Raw genomic sequence first — 20032 nt, 5'->3', positions numbered from 1 at the left:
ACAGAAAAATTCAAGACAGCACAATCTACGACAAGGGAACTAAAGTAGCAAAAATCAAAGCAAGGAGAATTCAAGCTGGAAGAATTCAAGACAAAAGAACTGAAGTTGCAAAAATTAAAGCAAGCGGAATTTAATACAAAGAATTAAAATTAGAAGAATTCAAGATATCATAATTCAAGACAGATCTATAGCAGCAGAAATTAAGGCGAACGGAATTCAAGCTAGAAGAATTTAATACAGAAGAATTAAAATGAGAAGAATTCGAGACAGAACTACAACCGCAATAATTAAAGCAAGCGGAATTCAAGCTAGAAGAATTCAACGCAAAATAATTAAAGATAGAGGAATTCAAGACAGCACAATTCAAGATAGAAGAACTACAGCCGCAATAATTAATGCAAGGAAAATTAAAGCAAGAAGAATTCAAATCAGAAAAATTCAAAACAGAAGAACTGAAGTTAAAAAAATTAAAGCAAGGGGAATAAATTTGAATAAGGAACAAGAAAAGTTTCCTTCCCAGGAGGATTCGAACCACGAAACTCTTAGTTACCAGTCTATCGTGCTCTGGAGTGAACAAGGCTCTGAAATCAGCTACAAGGGTCGGTCCGGTTTTTTTTTTTGCCACACTGTACATGTTAGCCGAATACCCAAGGGTCAACATGGTAACTGCACGACACCGAGGACAACAAAAGAAGAAGAGAGGAAGAGAAAGCAAGAATAGTGGGGAAGGTAATGGAGGATTAAGTAGGAGAAGAAGGACGACGAAGGTAAGAACCGACAGAAGAAGTTGTAACAGATAGAACATTATAGAGAAATTCAATATTTTCTTTGAAACAAGCAAAACTATTTTTATTGTAAATTCCTTAATAATAGGCCTAATAATAATAATAATAATAATAATAATAATAATAATAATAATAATAATAATAATAATAATAATGGAATATTATCAGTCTATTATTATTATTATTATTATTATTATTATTATTATTATTATTAATTATGAGCGTGAACGAAACCTACGTGTTAGTAGTTGAAATTTATCATTAATACTTACTTTCCATCTCGATAAGCTCGTTTTGCGTCCATTCTTCCCTGTGAACAGAAGAAAATATTACATAGCTATGTCACAATCACAGAAAAAATACTAGCTTCAAAGTATGGGTTGTCCTGGCTGAAGGTATACATAAGTAACAGCGTATAATGTGGGATTTGTATATTATAATTTTGTAACATAAAGCGCAGTCGATAAAAAATCTCCCCCAGATTTGTTCTGTCATACTTGCAAAGACATTGTTGCTTCACCTGCCGAGCAAGACGGAAACGGAATGAGAAAAAGTTATGACTGTATCAGTAGTTTCCTTGTCAGTCGAGATGTGGACGCCACAGCGTAAAGTGCAGTGCATGCTCTGGTTTACAAAATTAAAAAAATAGGTACACATGGTTAGTGGCGTACACGAAGGAAATGAAATGTGCATCCTCCCACAAGCAAATCCATTTTAAGAGTGGGCTAAATTCTACGAGAGACTGGAAGCTTGATTTCAAAATCGTGAAATGCATGTGATCTTAGAGACTTGTATCAGGTGCACCAGTGATACGTTAAAAGGCCACGTAAGTTTTTTTGTTACTTGGTTATTTAGCGACGCTGTATTACACGGTGAACAACAGGAATAATACTCATGTATAAACTACCACTTGAATTTAATAACAATAATAACAAACTATTTATTAAAGACAGCTTATATGAATTAAAAATAATTTTTATCAGGGATAAACAAAACTAAAAGTTTTTCAGTAGCCACCATTTTGTGTCCACACACGCAATGAGAAAACCATTCCTGCTAAACAATATTAAAATATATAACTATGTAACACAAACACGCTCTCAGAGTCGGTCTGAAGCTACGTAGGACAGTGTCTTGAGCTGCGCAACAAATGTAACAATATTAATTTATAACGACATTCGAATTTCTTCCCATAACAGCTTTTGTTGACATTATGTACTATTCCTAGTGACATAAAAGAAATTGAAGTCTTAAAAAATGTTCACCTTAATAAAAAAAAACTAAGTCTCCACGTAAAAATTTTAGTCGCCGCGGCTACTTGGCTTCCGGAATTTGTCTACCCCCTGAACTAGACAGTTTAGATATAATTAAAGTTAAAATAAAAAAATGTGTCAGCACAAACTTAAAATAAACAAATTATGAGTGCGTTCTTTACGAATCTCTACACATTACACTCAATGACTGTAAACATTTTAAATGTTTCAAATGAACAATTTTTTTTCTTCTTTCTGATAAAATACATTTTATTCTTTTCTGATGTCGTGCTCGCTACCAAATTCTTCTATTGTAACACTCATTTCCAACCGGCTAGCTCTGTTTTGTTTTAGTATGTTCACTGAACAGCAGACCTGAACTAAGTAGCGTTGGATGTCGTCAAGCGACATAGGCCCTATATTCCATATATACCTATATGTTGCGGGTTGCTTCGAGGCTTTAGGTAACCGAACGCAGAATTCTACTGATAAGGCACTAAGTATTTCTATTTCAGAGTTTAAAATATAGAAATACATTTAGGTAGACCTAATCAAAGCGAGTGTGGAAATGCTATTCACAGCAACTGCAGTAGTTGCAAAAGATCTCACTCACCTGAACCCGGGCCGTCGGGGCGCTTCTTGGCGCGCTGGGTGCTGCGGATCATCCACCGCTCCAGCTGCTCCAGTTCCACTTCCTCCATGACAAAGCGCTCCAGGAAGTCTGCATGAGAGCGCAGAAATGCACGCACTTGCTCCGCGCCAGGCTCTGCAAGAACCGTCATTCATATTTTCCATTGTTTTCTCAAATGCTTCTATCTTTGATTCCTTGTCATATTTTCAGCAAAACTATTAACTGTACTATTTATTCGCGTTTCTAATAATAGCTCTTGTGTTTCACATCAGATTATATAATATAACTCTTGCTTCAGACTCGGTAGGAAGTGTCCAGTTTCTACACCTTAGCTAGAGTACAATGCTAATGAGTCCAAAGGGATGTGTTGCTGAACAAATGCTTTTCCGGTTAAGTTTATCGAGGCATACTAGTTTTTATTCCACAAATTCTCAGTCGTATTTTTCACTCACGGTTGTTGTCGTCGGCGTCGTCGGAATTAGTATCCGTAGTCGTGGTCGGAATTCGTTCCCATATTCGTGGTCGGAATTCGTTCCCACAGTCATAGTCGAAATTCGTTCCCATAATCATAGTCGAAAATTCGTTCCCACAGTCTTAGTCGGAATTCGTTCCCATAATCATAGTCGATAAATCGTTCCCACAGTCATAGTCGAAATTCGTTCCCAAAATCATAGTCGATAATAAATTCCCACAGTCTTAGTCGGAATTCTTTCCCTTCGTCGCAGTCAGAATTCGTTCCCATACCATTAGTCGAAATTCATTCCCATACCTACTATTAGTCGAAATTCGTTCCCACAGTCGTAATTGGAATTCGTTCCTACAGTCGCAGTCGGAATTCGTTCCCATACTATTAGTCGGAATTCATTCCCATACCTACTATTAGTCGAAATTCATTCCCATACCTACTATTAGTCGAAATTCATTCCCATACCTACTATTAGTCGAAATTCGTTCCCACAGTCGTAATTGGAATTCGTTCCTACAGTCGCAGTCGGAATTCGTTCCCATACTATTAGTCGGAATTCATTCCCATACCTACTATTAGTCGAAATTCATTCCCATACCTACTATTAGTCGGAATTCATTCCCATACCTACTATTAGTCGAAATTCGTTCCCACAGCCGTAATTGGAATTCGTTCCTACAGTCGCAGTCGAAATTCATTCCCATACCTACTATTAGTCGAAATTCATTCCCATACCTACTATTAGTCGAAATTCGTTCCCACAGTCGTAATTGGAATTCGTTTCTACAGTCGCAGTCGAAATTCGTTCCCATACTATTAGTCGGAATTCTCTTCCATAATCGTAGTCGGTATTATTTCCTTTAGTCACAGTCAGAATTCTTTCCCTTAGTCGCAGTCGAAATTCGTTCCCACAGTAATGGTCGGAATTCTTTCCCTTAGTCGCAGTCGGAATTCGTTCCCACAGTAATGTTCGGAATTCTTTCCCTTAGTCGCAGTCGAAATTCGTTCCCACAGTAATGGTCGGAATTCTTTCCCTTAGTCGCAGTCGAAATTCGTTCCCACAGTAATGGTCGGAATTCTTTCCCTTAGTCGCAGTCGAAATTCGTTCCCACAGTAATGGTCGGAATTCTTTCCCTTAGTCGCAGTCGGAATTCGTTCCTACAGTAACGGTCGAAATTCTTTCCCTTAGTCGCAGTCGAAATTCGTTCCCACAGTAATGGTCGGAATTCTTTCCCTTAGTCGCAGTCGAAATTCGTTCCCACAGTAATGGTCGGAATTCTTTCTCTTAGTCGCAGTCGGAATTCCTTTCCAGAGTAATGGTCGGAATTCTTTCCCTTAGTCGCAGTCGAAATTCGTTCCCATAGTCATCGTCATTTGTAATCGTAATAGCAGCAGTAGGAGAAATAATAGTTGCAATAGCAGTAGTAGTAGTAAGAGTATCAATACCAGTTTCAGTAACAGTCATAGTACTATAGTAATACAGTAGCAGTTGTAGTAGTACAGGAGTATCCTATTAGTAGCAGAAGCAGTAGTAGCAACAGAAGCATTAGTATTACAGTAGTAATATATATAGTAGTATTGATTTATTTAAACGAATCTTCCTATTGCAGACACTTTTCAGAGTCAAAATTTAAAGTGGCGAGAATTTGCCGACAAATGTAGCCTGGAGCCCTCTATCAGAGACAGGCTGTAAATCCGCGACCTACTGTAGAACCTGCGCTTTATTTTCCTCTCGCAAGAAATGATGCTAAGGACTTTAACGCCTCAGCCGGGCTTGAATTCGCGAATCTTGGATCTAACCCCATCATCATCGTCATGTTACGGTCTTCATCATCGTCATTCTTTGCCGCTTCGTCATCGTTTGGAGTAATGTTGGAAGACCAGAAGAGAATGACAACACTACGTATAAGTTGCCAAATACGTTGTAAGTCCCAAACGTTGGAAGATGATGACGATGGAAGTAAGAAAGGGAAGTGTGAGTTAACTTGCAAATCTGAGCAACTCCTTTTTGTATGATAAATGCAGACACAGAGAGATTGAAGCCTGCGGGATTTGCGTACTCCGAACCAATCTTGTGCAGCTCTAGTTTCTATTATTTTACGAATCGAATAGGCCTATTTGTGTAAGCTACATGCAGAAACGTGTTTTATAAACGATAGGTGATGCTAAACACTTCGTTTCTGAAGAATTATTTATTTCTTCATTCCTGTAAACAAGTTTAGCGATATTTCTTTCCGCTAAGGGAAGCCTTCTGTTTGAGTAACATAACTGTAGTCCAATAAATCGAGTTACATCGTATTGATTTACGTGCTTTCTGCTGCCATACAGAGATTTAGCCATGTCGATCGTAAATGGTGGTGAGTAATTTTACTAGTGGCTGCACTTATCTAGACAGAGAGGGAAGGTGTAATGCTCACTAGGATATCCCGGTCTTCCCTACTGAGAATCAATTTGTTCAACTTCTGCAAATGTAGCTTAATATCATTTTCCTTGTACATACGTAGCAAACCACCGCAAACTACATTTTTGAGAAAAAAATCTGCACATGACGGCAAGGAGGTCGTCCTGAGTGATCTAGTGGTTTCGATGCTAGGCGTTGGATCAGGGGTTCGCGCGTTCAAACCTGGCCTAGGGTAACGAATTTGAAAGGGAAAAAGCGAAGTTGTGGCTGCGGCATGTGAAAAATTCATGTTCCTGATATAGGACTCCAGGATCATTTCCCACCCACTTTAAATTTAAACTTTGACTAACTTCTGCAATTGAAAGTGGAGTTAAATAAAATACTAACATTAAAACGAATGGAAATACTAAAATTAGAAAATCTTAAGAATTAACTGTTATACAATTCCAGATATTTACAATGTACATGGATGAATTTATTGTTACATAAATTGGCAGTTATAATGGTCCGTCGAACCAGGGATATAAATTTAGAATTTATGTCGTAAAAAAAGAAAGTCTCTCATGTCTTTGATACAAATATGTAAGCGCATTATTGTTATTATTATTATTATTATTATTATTATTATTATTATTATTATTATTAATATCATCATCATCATTGTTATCATTATTATTACTATTATTATTACCATTATTATTACCTGTATTATAGAAATGGTTATAGCATAAAATGATGAAGATTTATTTTAGTTGGTTATTTAACGACGCTGTATCAACTACTAGGTTATTTAGTGTCGATGAGATTGGTGATAGCGAGATGATATTTGGCAAGATGAGGCCGAGGATTCGCCATAGATTGTATTCATATTACGGTTGAGGAAAACCTCAGAAAAAACCCAACTAGGTAATCAGCCCAAGCGGGGATCGAACCCGCACCCGAACGCAACTTCAGACTGGCAGCAAGCGCCTTAACCGACTGAGCCACGCCGGTGGCTAATAATAATAATAATAATAATAATAATAATAATAATAATAATAATAATAATAATAATAATAATAGAAATATCTTGGAGCAACAGTAACAAATATAAATGATACTCGGGAGGAAATTAAACACAGAATAAATATGAGAAATGCCTGTTATTATTCGGTTGAGAATCTTTTACCATCCAGCCTGCTGTCAAAAAATCTGAAAGTTAGAATTTATAAAACAGTTATACTACGGTTGTTCTTTATGATTGTGAAACTTGGACTCTCACTTTGAGAGAGGAACATAGGTTAAGGATGTTTGAGAATAAGGTGCTTAGGAAAATATTTGAGGCTAAAAGAGATGAAGTTACAGGAGAAAGGAGAAAGTTACACACCACAGAATTGCACGCATTGTATTCTTCACCTGACATAATTAGGAACATTAAATCCAGACGTTTGAGATGGGCAGGGCATGTAGAACTTATGGGCGAATCCAGATATGCATATGGAGTGTTAGTTGGGAGGCCGGAGGGGAAAAGACCTTTGGGGAGGCCGAGACGTAGATGGGAAGATATTAAAATGGATTTGAGGGAGGTGGGATATGATGATAGAGACTGGATTAATCTTGCTCAGGATAGGGACCAATGGCGGGCTTATGTGAGGGCGGCAATGAACCTCCGGGTTCCTTAAAAGCCAGTAAGTAAGTAAGTAAGTAAGTAAGTAAGTAATAATAATAATAATAATAATAATAATAATAATAATAATAATAACAATAATAGTAATAATGATGGTGATAGTGAAAATTACAATTATGAAAACAATAACAACATACTGCGATAATAATACAGCTAATGATATAACAAAGTGTAATAATAACAATTATCATATATGATATAAATAATAATCTCTGTGCAAGGTACGATGAAAGAGTAATAGAACGGAGAAAAATTCTCTCCGGCGCCGGGATTTGAACCCGGGTTTTCAGCTCTACGTGCTGACGCTTTATCCACTAAGCCACACCGGATTCCACCCCGGCGTCGGAAGAATCGTCTCAGTTTTAAGTTCCAACTCTTGGGTTCCCTCTAGTGGCCGCCCTCTGCACTACGTCATAGATATCTATGAACCTAGGACCGAAGTCCACACATGTGCTGAGGTGCACTCGTAATAAGTGACTAGTTGGCCGGGACCCTTCTTGGGTTCCCTCTAGTGGCCGCCCTCTGCACTACGTCATAGATATCTATGAACCTAGGACCGAAGTCCACACATGTGCTGAGGTGCACTCGTAATGAGTGACTAGTTGGCCGGGATCCATTACTCTTTCATCGTATGATGACGCAGAATATCTGCATGGAAATATCATATGTACTTCGGTACATTATAATAATATATAATATATCTGTGCAAGGTGTTTCAATCCTTGGTCCATCCCGTTCTCGCTCTTAAGGTTTAGGAGCAACATTAAAGCATCATAAAAAGCGGAACTCCACGTTTATGTGGTCAATTTGACGCAAGGTCAACCACCTATTATAGCAACACAGGAACCACAAAACAAAACTTCCACTGCCCACTATGAAGAAGAGATTACCGGGAATCTAAGCCGGATCTGCTGGCTTCCAGCCGGATATTACACAATGAATTTAAACTCTATTAAAACTGCTTTTCATTGATGGCCAGGCGTGATCTTACAGTGGATGAGCTATGCAAGGTGTATTAATGAACCACGTAATGACGTTATGAAGGGAAACCCACCCCCATGTAAGGACGAGGGGGCGCACACGTGGTGCACTGAATACTTGCCGGTGACGTGTCCATCGCAGACCCCTGCGTGCGTCAGAGAGCCGTTCACCGTCTGCTGCTGGCACCCCGTCCCTGCGAACAACGTCACAGATTCTTATGCAGCCCGCACTTCCAGGAAGGAAACGTGTGTGAGGCAGAGATCACGTCTACCGCCGCACTGTTCCTTACATTAACGTCTGCCAGCGAAATTAATTCAAGAACTCGTTGCGGCATGACAAGCCACATACCGCTAGTTCTACGAAATAATTTTTTACAGATTATATTAATCAAAGTACAGTAAAACTTTATTTAGCCTATAGAATAACTCTTCTCGGGTTCTCAGCCAGGCGAGTTGAAGATGGCAGAGCTAGCCGTCGAAAGCTTGGAATCTAATCTCCAACTCACCTGGCTGAGAACCCGAGAAGAGTTATTCTATATCAAACGCCGGGAAAGCCTCAAGTCATACATTCATTTAGCCTATACGTCTTCATGAGGATCTGAAGAACAAAAAGTATAAGTTAGAAAAACGTGTAACTGAAATGACATTTAATAACGTCTGAAACAGCATCTGAAGACTATACGGAAAGAACGAGTTGTCAATTTAAGACGAGTCTGTACTTCCATATCTTACAATGTTAAATTCCTCAATTTTGGGTACACTTTTCTCAGAAGTTATAAAAAAAAAATAGGGCATATATAACATACCTTTATGTAAACAACCAGTTAAATAAATTTAAAATTCTACTGAGCAGTTTGCAAAAAAAAAAATAATTGATAACTTTTTTTGCATTAAGAATGACTGCAAATTATTTTTCATTTTTGCTGAAGGCAGAAATAAACTTCATTTGTTTATATTAAAAGTATTTATTTCAGTCACTGACTTCACAGCATATGTTTAAGGTGTTAAACCTTTGCATTACATGTTTAAAAGACGTATGAACGTTTTCGTTCGACTACGCCAACATCATCAGATACGAAGTACATTTCAGTAATATCAATAATCTCTACATAATCTCTATAAATACAAAACATATTTAGTGGCATGCAAGATAAAACATACTAAAAACCAACATGGTTATGATACGCATTGACACTCTTGTATGACTGCACATCTTAAAGCTTCATTGCTCATGTAAGATCTATGGAATAAAATAAATGAATGAATGAATGAATGAATGAATGAATGAATGAATGAATGAACTGCCCTTATTGTCAATTAATTAAAATACACGTGTAAATTGCAAAATATATATGTTTGCAAGTCTTCACACATGAAATAATGAAGTAACATGATATAAAAGGAATAAAAACAATAAAATATAAAACTAAGGTAATTATGTATTATGAGTGTGAAGAGTTGCAAATTACAGTATTTAATTACATTTATTATATTCATATTTCTGTTTCCCAGTAATGCACATATTTCAACCATTCAGAACGTGTGTATCATGGTGTGAGTCTCGTAATTTGTCTTGAATGTTTTTCAAATTAATATGGTTGTCTTACAAATGCCAATATATTATAAGTTGGGTTGTTTAATGTTGACAGTAATGTATATTTAATTTGACGATGATGCTGTTCATCCAATCTGGAAATAATTACAATCAGTAAGTTGATGACCCATTTTAAACAATTTTAAAAGTTTAATTTGTGTACTATGTTGAATGGATAGAAACTTACATGGCAATATATGGTCGATATCCAATACTGTAATCGTAATAAACTGTATGATAAGGCGCAAGTCAGGTGTCAGAATTAACTGGAATTTGTTTAACCTACTGTGTAAAATGCCATCACATTGATATTGTATATTAATTTCAGCCTTCTAGATACAATACTTTCTGAGAGAAGTGTATCAATGTCAAAAAATAAGAAAGTGCAGAAAAATGGTGTCAAAGTTTCCATATCTTGCAATGTTAAATTCCTCAAATTTGGGTGCAGTTTTTTCAGAAGTGATAAAAAATACAAATGCAGAAAAAATAGGTAATGTAACATACTTTTATGTATACAACCGGCAAAATAAATTTAAAATTCCACTGAGCGGTTGGGAAATTCAAGGATTCTTTTTTACATGAAAGGTAAATGTTCTGGGAATGTATTTCTGTAAAGGAATGTAGAAAATAACAACTGTATTGTTCAATAAAAATTATAAATGCTAAAGTGGTGCGATATAGGCAATCTTACCCTAATATATAACTTATAGAAAGAAAGAAAAATGCATAATAAAACGTGAACAGTAGGTCAAAATAAATGAGACATACAAAGTATAAAAATATAAGACAATAATAATATTGATAATAATAATGAAATATACTACTGTATATGATAATAGATGTACATATCAGCCAGTCTCAATCAGAGGCAGACGCTACATTAAGTCTAATTAAATTATCTCTTGCAATTAAATTGAGTTAAATCACTTTCAGCAAAATCAAATCAAATCTGCTAAATGTAAAGTTAATTAAATTATATTGATACAAGTTTTGATGTAAAGGAGCAGCTTTAACGTTGCACTACTCACAAGGGAACCTTCTATCATGGTGAATTGAAAAGGCGGTAATACCATATATTTTTGGAAAGAGGAGGCAAAAGTAAGTCAGCAGGTGAAATTTTTCCGCCTGAGCTCCATAGGGACAAAAGTTATGGGACTGTAAATTTAACATAACAGCCAATGTGCACGCTTAAAGGTTAAAATGAAGTTGTTTCGAAGTCACTGCATTGCAAACGAGATATTATAGCTGTTGTGCATTTTAAATGGCACTGCGTATTATCTCCTACCACCTACTTTCATCTTACGGAAAGATAAGTCTTACCCGAGCTACTTCTGCTGTTGTAGCTACTCTTATGTTTGATTTGTGTTCAGGCTGTGTGACATCACTGATCAGACACTCCTCGCCTCTCATCGTACGAATTCGTAAGCCAGCTCTTCTCCTCTTACCGAAGGGTATGCATGTTGACGCTACTACATGTTAAAGCTCCAATCTAAAGTTTTGTTTCTCATTCGTGGTCTGTTAGGGCGCGTGACAAGTAATAATTGTTGCCGTTTGTGTCATACAGAGGATGGATCCTAAAGTTGTGGTTCAGCTGCTGGTGCGCGAGTTTGGGACCAGTGACGTTAAACCGTCAGTCGCAGACATCCGGATGTTAAATCAATTGAGGGATGAGTTACAGGAAGAACAGGAGGTCGTGGAAGCGTACACGTCGCTCCTTATTGACGAGACACCAAATTTGGACGTGAAAGATGGGCAGCAAGTTTATGGTGACATCGAAGACGAACAAATGATGGGACGCCAATAAGACGGCCAGAAAGCGGAGGACGCTGAAGAGACGGAAACATCTTCGTAAACCACCACGTCTTCTTACGCTCCCTCTCCTAAAAGAACCAGACGACGATTACAAGCAGAAAGCGCTCGACGATACAGTCAGCGGAAAGAGACGATCCTTTACTTCTGTAAAAAATCGATTCGCTCTCATCACACAGAAGATGCTTTACGATTACGATGCAAAAGTGAAGAAGAAGAAGAAGAAGAAGAAGAAGACGAAAGAAACACCTGGAATGGCTGACATTAATGCCATGGTTCTGTAGCATTTCAAACAAATGTGAAGTACGAACGCTATCATTCATGACAGAACTGTGAGGCTTTGAGGCCTACAGGTGAAGGCTCAAATTGACAGTGATGACCGTCTTAACTTCAGAGCTTCTGGCTCGTGAGTATGGAGATGCAAGTAGCGCAATCATATCGTTTCTCGTTCTGTGACGTATAAAGCGAGCAGGAATTTCGCATCAAATGAGGCAGAGGTGAAGCAAAATTCGGACAATTTTGTGTCGAAGGTGAAGCATTTGTACATCGATCATGGCTTCACTCCTCGCCAGATCCTCAACACTGATCAAAGTTGATTTGAAATAGAGATTCACTCCGGGCGAACCCTGCGTTTAAATGAAGGAAGGAGATTAATGCCACAGTAGGATCAGAGGCTGCTACGACACACTCCTGAACGACTATTCCAGTCATTTCCATGGACGGACAGATCTTCTCCCTAATGTATCTTGTGTCAGCCGAATGACAGAAAAAGTTCCCTAAATATAAACGTGCTGACCCATATAACATCAAATCAGATGCTTCTGGTTCATCGAATATGCGGAAGGCAGATATGATGGATATATTTTCGCAAGTATTTTTGCCCAGCATTTCTTCATTGCATGAAGATCGATGTCCATAATGTTTCAATTCAAATGCATAACAGCTGAATATCTCGTTTGCAATGCAGTGACTTCAAAAACAACTTCATTTTCACCTTTAAGTGTGCACATTGAGTCACTTCCCACAGATTATTATGTTAAATTTACAGTCCCATAACTTTTGTCCCTATGGAGCTCAGGCGGAAAAATTTCACCTACTGACTTACTTTTACCTCCTCTTTTCAAAAATATATGGCATTATCGTCTTTTCAATTCACCATGATAGAATTTTCCCTTGTCAGAAACCTAGTCAGCAGGAATTGGATATTCCTTCCTTGTCAAGATGATGATGTTTGTCATCTCAAGTGACGGCCTAACGTTACAAGACAATATTATTATTATTATTATTATTATTATTATTATTATTATTATTATTATTATTATTATTATTATTTATAATCATGGGTTGTGTTGCATAAAGCTAAAATTACTATTTTACTAACTTAGTAAATATGTAAGTAAAAAAACCTGTCATTGACATTGTATAAATCTGTATTGGTAAATTTTCCACGACAAGTGACAAGCACTAGTAATTATTACTAACAGTTTCATTTGTTTTACCAACGAATTGTTGCGTACAAATTTGTCATTTGTAAAATAGTTAAAATCGCGAGCATGTTTTCTACCAATCCTTTGTGCTTGGTAAACTTTCCTAAAAGTGTAGAATAATATTTTAAATGTAATATGACTTCATCTTCAAATAGTGACAGTGAAGAAAAACTCATATGTTGGCGAAGGAGAACTTTTAGAGTTAATTTTTAGAGTTCCAGTTTAACGAAATATTTCGCATGTCAAGAATTAAATTTGAGACAATTCTTGCTACTGCAGAGTCTTATTTAAATCCTGCAACACAGAGGATTTTAGCTATAACCAAGATAAGGCTATTTTAACAGTAATCGAACGCTGTATTTTTTTAAGTAATCACATAAAAATTAATACTATTCATTTGGAAGATAATATGTAAATACATACCATAGCTCGCTTCCTAAAGTTTCGTACAAATTGTGTCTCGATGGCACCAGACTAATTGAATCACAATATTGAAAAACCCCACATGTCCATTTTTTACGAAATTGAGTTATGTATGATTTCATATTCTAAACATATATACTCATGATATTATGAAGAGAAACGACACATATTCCGATCAACATTCATTTTAGCTAAAGTGTTAAGAAACAAATAATAAGGGCACAAATCTAGGACCTGAGATGTATTCTGTATCTCCTGAAAAGTTTAGTTTTCTAGACATGTGGGGTTTCTTAATATTCCGGTTCAATTGATTGAGCACACGCGTGGAGTTCATCCAATTTATTTGATTTTACTTTCTTTGTCAAATTGGAAGAAAACTGTCCAAATACTATATTCTTTTCTTCTCATAATTTATCGAGAAGTCCACACCTGTGGAGTAACGGTTAGCACGTCTGGCCGCGAAACCAGGTGGCCTGGGTTCGATTCCCGGTCGGGGCAAGTTACCTGGTTGAGGTTTTTTCCGGGGTTTTCCCTCAACCCAATATGAGCAAATGCTGGGTAACTTTCGGTGCTGGACCCCGGACTCATTTCACCGGCATTATCACCTTCATCTCATTCAGACGCTAAATAACCTAAGCTGTTGATAAAGCGTCGTAAAATAACCTACTGAAAAAAAAAATATCGAGAAACATGATGTGAAAATAGTTTCGCTCCATTTTTACAACAATGAAACATATAAATGTTGAATACTTTATCATAGACTACGATTGTCTTCCTTCTTTCGTAATTAAATTAATGTAAAATTGAATAATACTTAAAACTGATTTTAGTATTGTAACAGTACTTTTTTTCGTGATATTTTAAATCAAAATTTGTCGATATGCTGCCTTTCATTCCTGACAAATTAGTAACATTGTGTTATGCAACAGAAATTAGTAAGACTTGTCACTTGTCATTCATACATTGGTTAATTGTCACTTGTCAGTAGTATCTTTTATATAGTAAGCCCCTAAAGTGGTCGGGCGAACATATTGCTACGTCCATGCGAGACAACTATTACATTGACCCTAGGTGCATTCCCAACCACACCAGTTGACTACACTAAGGTTTACCATGTAACGCCAAGATGAGAAGGCCATACCATCTGAAAACCTCCACTGTACATCTTTCATATAACGCCTCTCACCATGGCGAATAGACCGAGATTTTCTTTTACATCCACTTCATACAATCTTCCAATACATTAAACGTCATAAAGAACAAGTCTAGTCTTCAGTTTTACACATAATAATTTTTAAACGATTTTAATTTCATAATTCAGCCACACTGCATGCGCCTCAATATATACTGTATTATATTCATTGGAAGGTTCTCTATCTGTATGTCAATTTTAATTTAAGACTATGTACGCCATCCAACCATTTTATGTAAAGTATGTATGGTCAGATTATTTACTAGTGTTTTATAAATGTGTTTAAATAGTAATTTTACCTAGTTCAAATATTTGTTTGTCAGAAAACCATCACCTGAAGATGACTTGAAGGTAAGTCGAAAATATTCGTGACGTTTTTTAACATTGTATTTTGATGTAACAGAATTCATTTTTGCCATCTTAACATGATAAGTGATTGACTGAAAAATAAAAAAAAAACTATTTATATGATATTATTTCACAAACTTATCTGAACTCAACATGACTTTTAAATTACACTAAGGTTTGCAGGGAACCCCATTCGAACCTATATCAACCCCTTCGTGCAAGGATTGCTATGGAATGACGATCGGAAGGAATGATGATAACGCTTAACATGGGAAAACGGGAGAACTCCGAGAAAAACTTCAAATGCGATCTAATTCTCCACAAGTGTCGTTAAGGATTTTTCGACGAAAAATCGCAGGCTGACCAGGACTCGAATAAGGACCGCCTGCATGATAGGCTAATTGTCTTTGCAGGAGGTATTACGGGATTACCTAATATCTAATGTCAAATAAAAAATATAAATAAATTGATTTGTCATTCTTGGATAGACTCTTTTAACACTCGCATAATCACTGATAAACGTTATTGAACAAGTGGGTCATTCCATGAAAATAGTAACCTGAGTTACCATACCTACAAAATTCATTTACATTATTAAATTTACGCTGTAATTACATAAATTTAGCCACCGGCGTGGCTCAGTCGGTTAAGGCGCTTGCCTGCCGGTCTGAAGTTGCGTTCGGGCTCGGGTTCGATCCCCGCTTGGGCTGATTACCTGGTTGGGTTTTTCCGAGGTTTTACCCAACCGTAATGTGAATGTAAGGTAATCTATGGCGAATCCTCGGCCACATCTCGCAAAATATCATCTCGCTATCACCAATCTCATCGACGCTAAATAACATAATAGTTGATACAGCGTCGTTAAATAACCAACTAAAATAAAAACATACATACATTTAAAACTTGTAAAATTGGAAGGTCATTGAATTGTTAGAAAAAATATCTTGTAATTATCAGAACTTAATTGCTTATAGAAAAACTGATAAATTGAGAATAAAATTCACATGTAACCTGAGTTACCATGGAATGGCCCACGTAATAACTACTCTACTGTGTTAATGTGATACGGCTTTTCCACCAATATGGTATTACATTCTTTTGTTAGGCCTACATATAACATGAGCTATTCGCTCTGAAAATCTGCAAGGTTAATTCACTTCCCTTCCGTACAATTGTATCGATACTGAAGACAGGCTCATATTGTGTGGCTCTCTCGTCATGTGGTCGGCACGGTACGCTGAGACAACAAAGTATAGCTCCGACAACCCAGTCCCGTAGACTGAAGTTAAGTATCCCTCATTGTCCACTCGGGAATCGAACCATGCACCGCTTAGATAGGAAATGCGTAAGTCACCGTGATGGAAAAGTGAAGCAATATTAAATTAAATTATGTAAAATCAAACTACAGCAAAGTGGCTATACTGAAGTCAATGTATTTTTGCAGAAAATGTGCTCGACGGCAACTGTGTTCATCATAATCTCTCCGAATCTACCTGGGATCGAACTCCGGTTATTTTAGTCAGCTGGCTGATCCAGCTGGGACTGGACTGAGATCGCTGCGGAACGAGACACCCAGGTGTCAGCTGTAATATGTTAATGAGATAATATATAACATCGGGATTTCGTTCTCACGTCCTGGTGACTGTTTGCAGCCGGAAACCACGCAGGTTGGACAACGCTATCGGCGTGACTCTTGCATTCCGAGACCGCAGATATGGGGACAGACCCACAGGTCGCAGTCCGGCACGTTGCACAGCAGAGTGCATTACATCTGATACTGAGCGGTATTCCGGTGAGAGGAAGCCGACTGTGAGAGAAGGTCTGAGAAAATGTGGAAATATCAACCAATGAAAAGACAAAGTATGAGGGGACATATCCTGAACGGACTTCACGGTCAATTCTGGTCAGAATAAGATGGTGGACGAACAAGAGAATAGATAGACGCGTATGCAAATGAACGGAAAAATGGACGAGCAATGAATGTACGAAGGAGAGAGACGCTGTTGAATTGATGAATGAGAGAATGAGGAAGCAAAAGACGGTAGGAAGGGTGAGCAAACGAAAAGGCGGACAGATAGGTAAGAGAACGAAAGGATAAATTCATTAACGGACGAACATACAAGCAAACAATTGCCGGACGAAAGAATTGGACGGATGAAAATGCAAGTTAACGAAAAGAGACATATGGAAAAGAAAATGAAATGGTAAGAAAATTAAAGGGAGGACGAATTAACGGGCAAAAGAACGAATAGGGAAACGAATGGAAAGAGAAGAAACGAACGGTTAGTCAAACAGACAAGTGAGTGAACAGAATACCAGACAAGCAAACGGCCACACGGACCCAAAAGGGTGAGCAAATGAATGGACTGGCGAACGGTCAAACGGACGGAAGCATAGACAATTAAACGGGACTGTAGAAAGAACTGACAAGAAAACGAACGGTGAACGTATGAACAAGGAAACAAGCGAAAGGACGATTAAAAGGGAGGATAGACGAGAAAGCAAACGGGACGGACGAACCAACAAACGGAGGGAGTAACAAATGGGCAAGCAAAGAAATGGACGGACGACAAACGTACGTACTGACATACGGACGAACGGACAAGCAAAGGAACGGACGAAGGAACAAGCAAACGAACGGACGGAAGAGCAGACAAGCAAACGGAACGATAGAACAAACTAGTAAGAAAGTGAACTGACGAACAAGTACGAACACAGGGACGAACGAGTAAGTAAAGACATGGTTAGACGAATGAACATAGAGAAAGAGTAATAAATGGACAGCAAAAAATACGGACGGAAAGCAATTTAATTACGAATGAACAGATGTATTCTCCTTGTATTTCTCTTGTTCTCTTAATGTTCCATTTGTTCTCCTTGTATTCCCCTTGCTCTTCTTGTATTCTTCTTATATTTCCTTTGTTATCCTAGTATTCCACTTATTCTCCTTGCATCCTCCGTATTCTTCTTGTATCCCCATTGTTCTAATTGTATTCTCCTTGTTCTCCTGGTATTCCCCTTTTCTCCTAGTGTTGCACTTCTCTTTGTATTTGCTTTGTTCCTCTCATATTCTTCTTGATCTCCTAGTATTTCACTTCCTATCTTTGTATTCTCCTTGTCCTCCTTATAATCCTCTTGTTCTAATTGTATTCCCCTTATTCTAATTGTATTCTCCATGTTTTCCTTGCATTCCCCTTGTTTTCCTACCATTCCACTTGTTCTCCTTGTATTTTTCTGGTTCTTTTTATATTCCTCTTGTTCTCTTAGTATTCTACTTATTCTCCTAGTATTCTCCTTATTCTTCTTGAATCCCTCTTGTTCTAATTGTATTCTCTTTGTATTCCCCTTACTTTCTCAGTGTCCCACTTGTTCTTCTTGTATTCTTCTTGTCTTCTTATATTCCTCTTGTTTCCCTAGTATTCCACTTGTTCTAAGTACTTGTGTTCTTGTATTCTCTCGTTATCCTAGCATTCTCCTTGTTCTTCTTATATTCTTCTTGTTCTCCTAATATTTCACTTATCCTTATATATTCTCCGTGTATATCCTTTGCTAAAGTTAAAGTTTATAAAACATTAATTCGTCCTGTAGTTACCTTTGGTTCAGATACATGGACATTTACAAAGAAAGACGAGAACTCCTTAAGAAGTTTTGAACGGAAGATTCTGCGTAGAATCTTTGGCCCAGTCAGTGATAATCAAGGATGGAGGATACGCTCCAACAATGAACTTCTTAACCTGATAGGAGGCCAAGATATTGTAAAATTTATGAAAGCTCAAAGACTGAGATGGCTAGGACATGTAAACAGAATGCCTGAAACACGCACTCCTATTAAAATCTTAAAGGGTAGACTATATAACAGGAGGAGAAAGGGTAGACCAAAGTTAAGGTGGATGGATGGGGTATCCAAAGATCTTGAAATTATGGGAGTGAGAGGATGGACTAACATGGTAAAGGACAGAGTAAGATGGAAAGCTGTTGTTAAGGAGGCCAAAACCCACGCCGGGTTGTAGCGCTAACTGATGATGATGATATCCTTTGTTGCCTTTATTTGTTCTCCTTGTTCTTCCTATATTCCTCTTGTTCTCCTAGTGTTTCACTTGTTCTCCTTGTTTTTCTTATATTCCTCTTGTTCTTCTAATATTGCACTTTGTATATTCTCCTTGTATTTCCTTTGTTCTCGTAGTGTTCCATTTATTTGTTCTCCTTGTTCTTCCTATATTCCTCTTGTTCTCCTAGTGTTTCACTTGTTCTCCTTGTTTTTCTTATATTCCTCTTGTTCTCCTAATATTTCATTTATCTTTGTATATTCTCTTTGTATTTCCTTTGTTCTTGTAGTGTTCCATTTATTTGTTCTCCTTGTTCTTCCTATATTCCTCTTGTTCTCCTAGTGTTTCACTTGTTCTCCTTGTTTTTCTTATATTCTTCTTGTTCTCCTAATATTTCACTTATCTTTGTATATTCTCCTTGTATTTCCTTTGTTCTCGTAGTGTTCCATTTATTTGTTCTCCTTGTTCTTCCTATATTCCTCTTGTTCTCCTAATGTTTCACGTGTTCTCCTTGTTTTTCTTATATTCCTCTTGTTCTGCTAATATTTCACTTATCTTTGTATATTCTCCTTGTATTTCGTTTGTTCTCGTAGTGTTCCATTTATTTGTTCTCCTTGTACTTTCTATATCCCTCTTGTTCTCCTTGTACTTTCTATATTCCTCTTGTTCTCCTTGTCTTTCACTTGTTCTTCTAGTATTCTCCTTGTTCTGCTTTTATTTTCCTATGGTGAAAAATAGGGACTCGAACTCGGGTTTTCAGGTCTAAGTGCTGACGCTTTATCCACTAACCCACACCGGATTCCAGTTCCGATGTCGGATCGAATCCCCTCAGTTTAAGTTATACCTTTTGGTTTCCCTTAGGTGGCCTACCCTCATGTACTGTGTCACAAATGTGTGGCAGTGGCACAATGTCCAACACGCTATGTACAGAGGTGCACTCATTACGAGTGA

At 37.4% G+C, this 20032-nt stretch overlaps 1 protein-coding gene across 5 annotated transcripts in view; it reads right to left on the bottom strand.

Moving 5' to 3' along the window:
• LOC138694873 (probable 3',5'-cyclic phosphodiesterase pde-5) overlaps positions 1–20032 on the bottom strand; it is a 453748-nt gene that overhangs the window by 78624 nt on the left and 355092 nt on the right. For 4 of the 5 annotated variants that reach the window (XM_069819021.1, XM_069819048.1, XM_069819030.1 and 1 more), the window contains 3 exons: positions 8305–8376; positions 2652–2804; positions 1058–1095 (listed from right to left, as the gene is read on the bottom strand). In XM_069819021.1, coding sequence (XP_069675122.1) covers positions 1058–1095; positions 2652–2804; positions 8305–8376 — 263 coding nt within the window. The remainder of the gene's footprint in view (positions 1–1057; positions 1096–2651; positions 2805–8304; positions 8377–20032) is intronic. The other variant, XM_069819057.1, reaches the window with a different exon arrangement.

This window comes from Periplaneta americana, chromosome 1 (assembly GCF_040183065.1).
Source record: "Periplaneta americana isolate PAMFEO1 chromosome 1, P.americana_PAMFEO1_priV1, whole genome shotgun sequence".
In the NCBI taxonomy this organism is placed as follows: domain Eukaryota; kingdom Metazoa; phylum Arthropoda; class Insecta; order Blattodea; family Blattidae; genus Periplaneta; species Periplaneta americana.
This window is presented reverse-complemented; position numbering and strand designations above follow the sequence as displayed.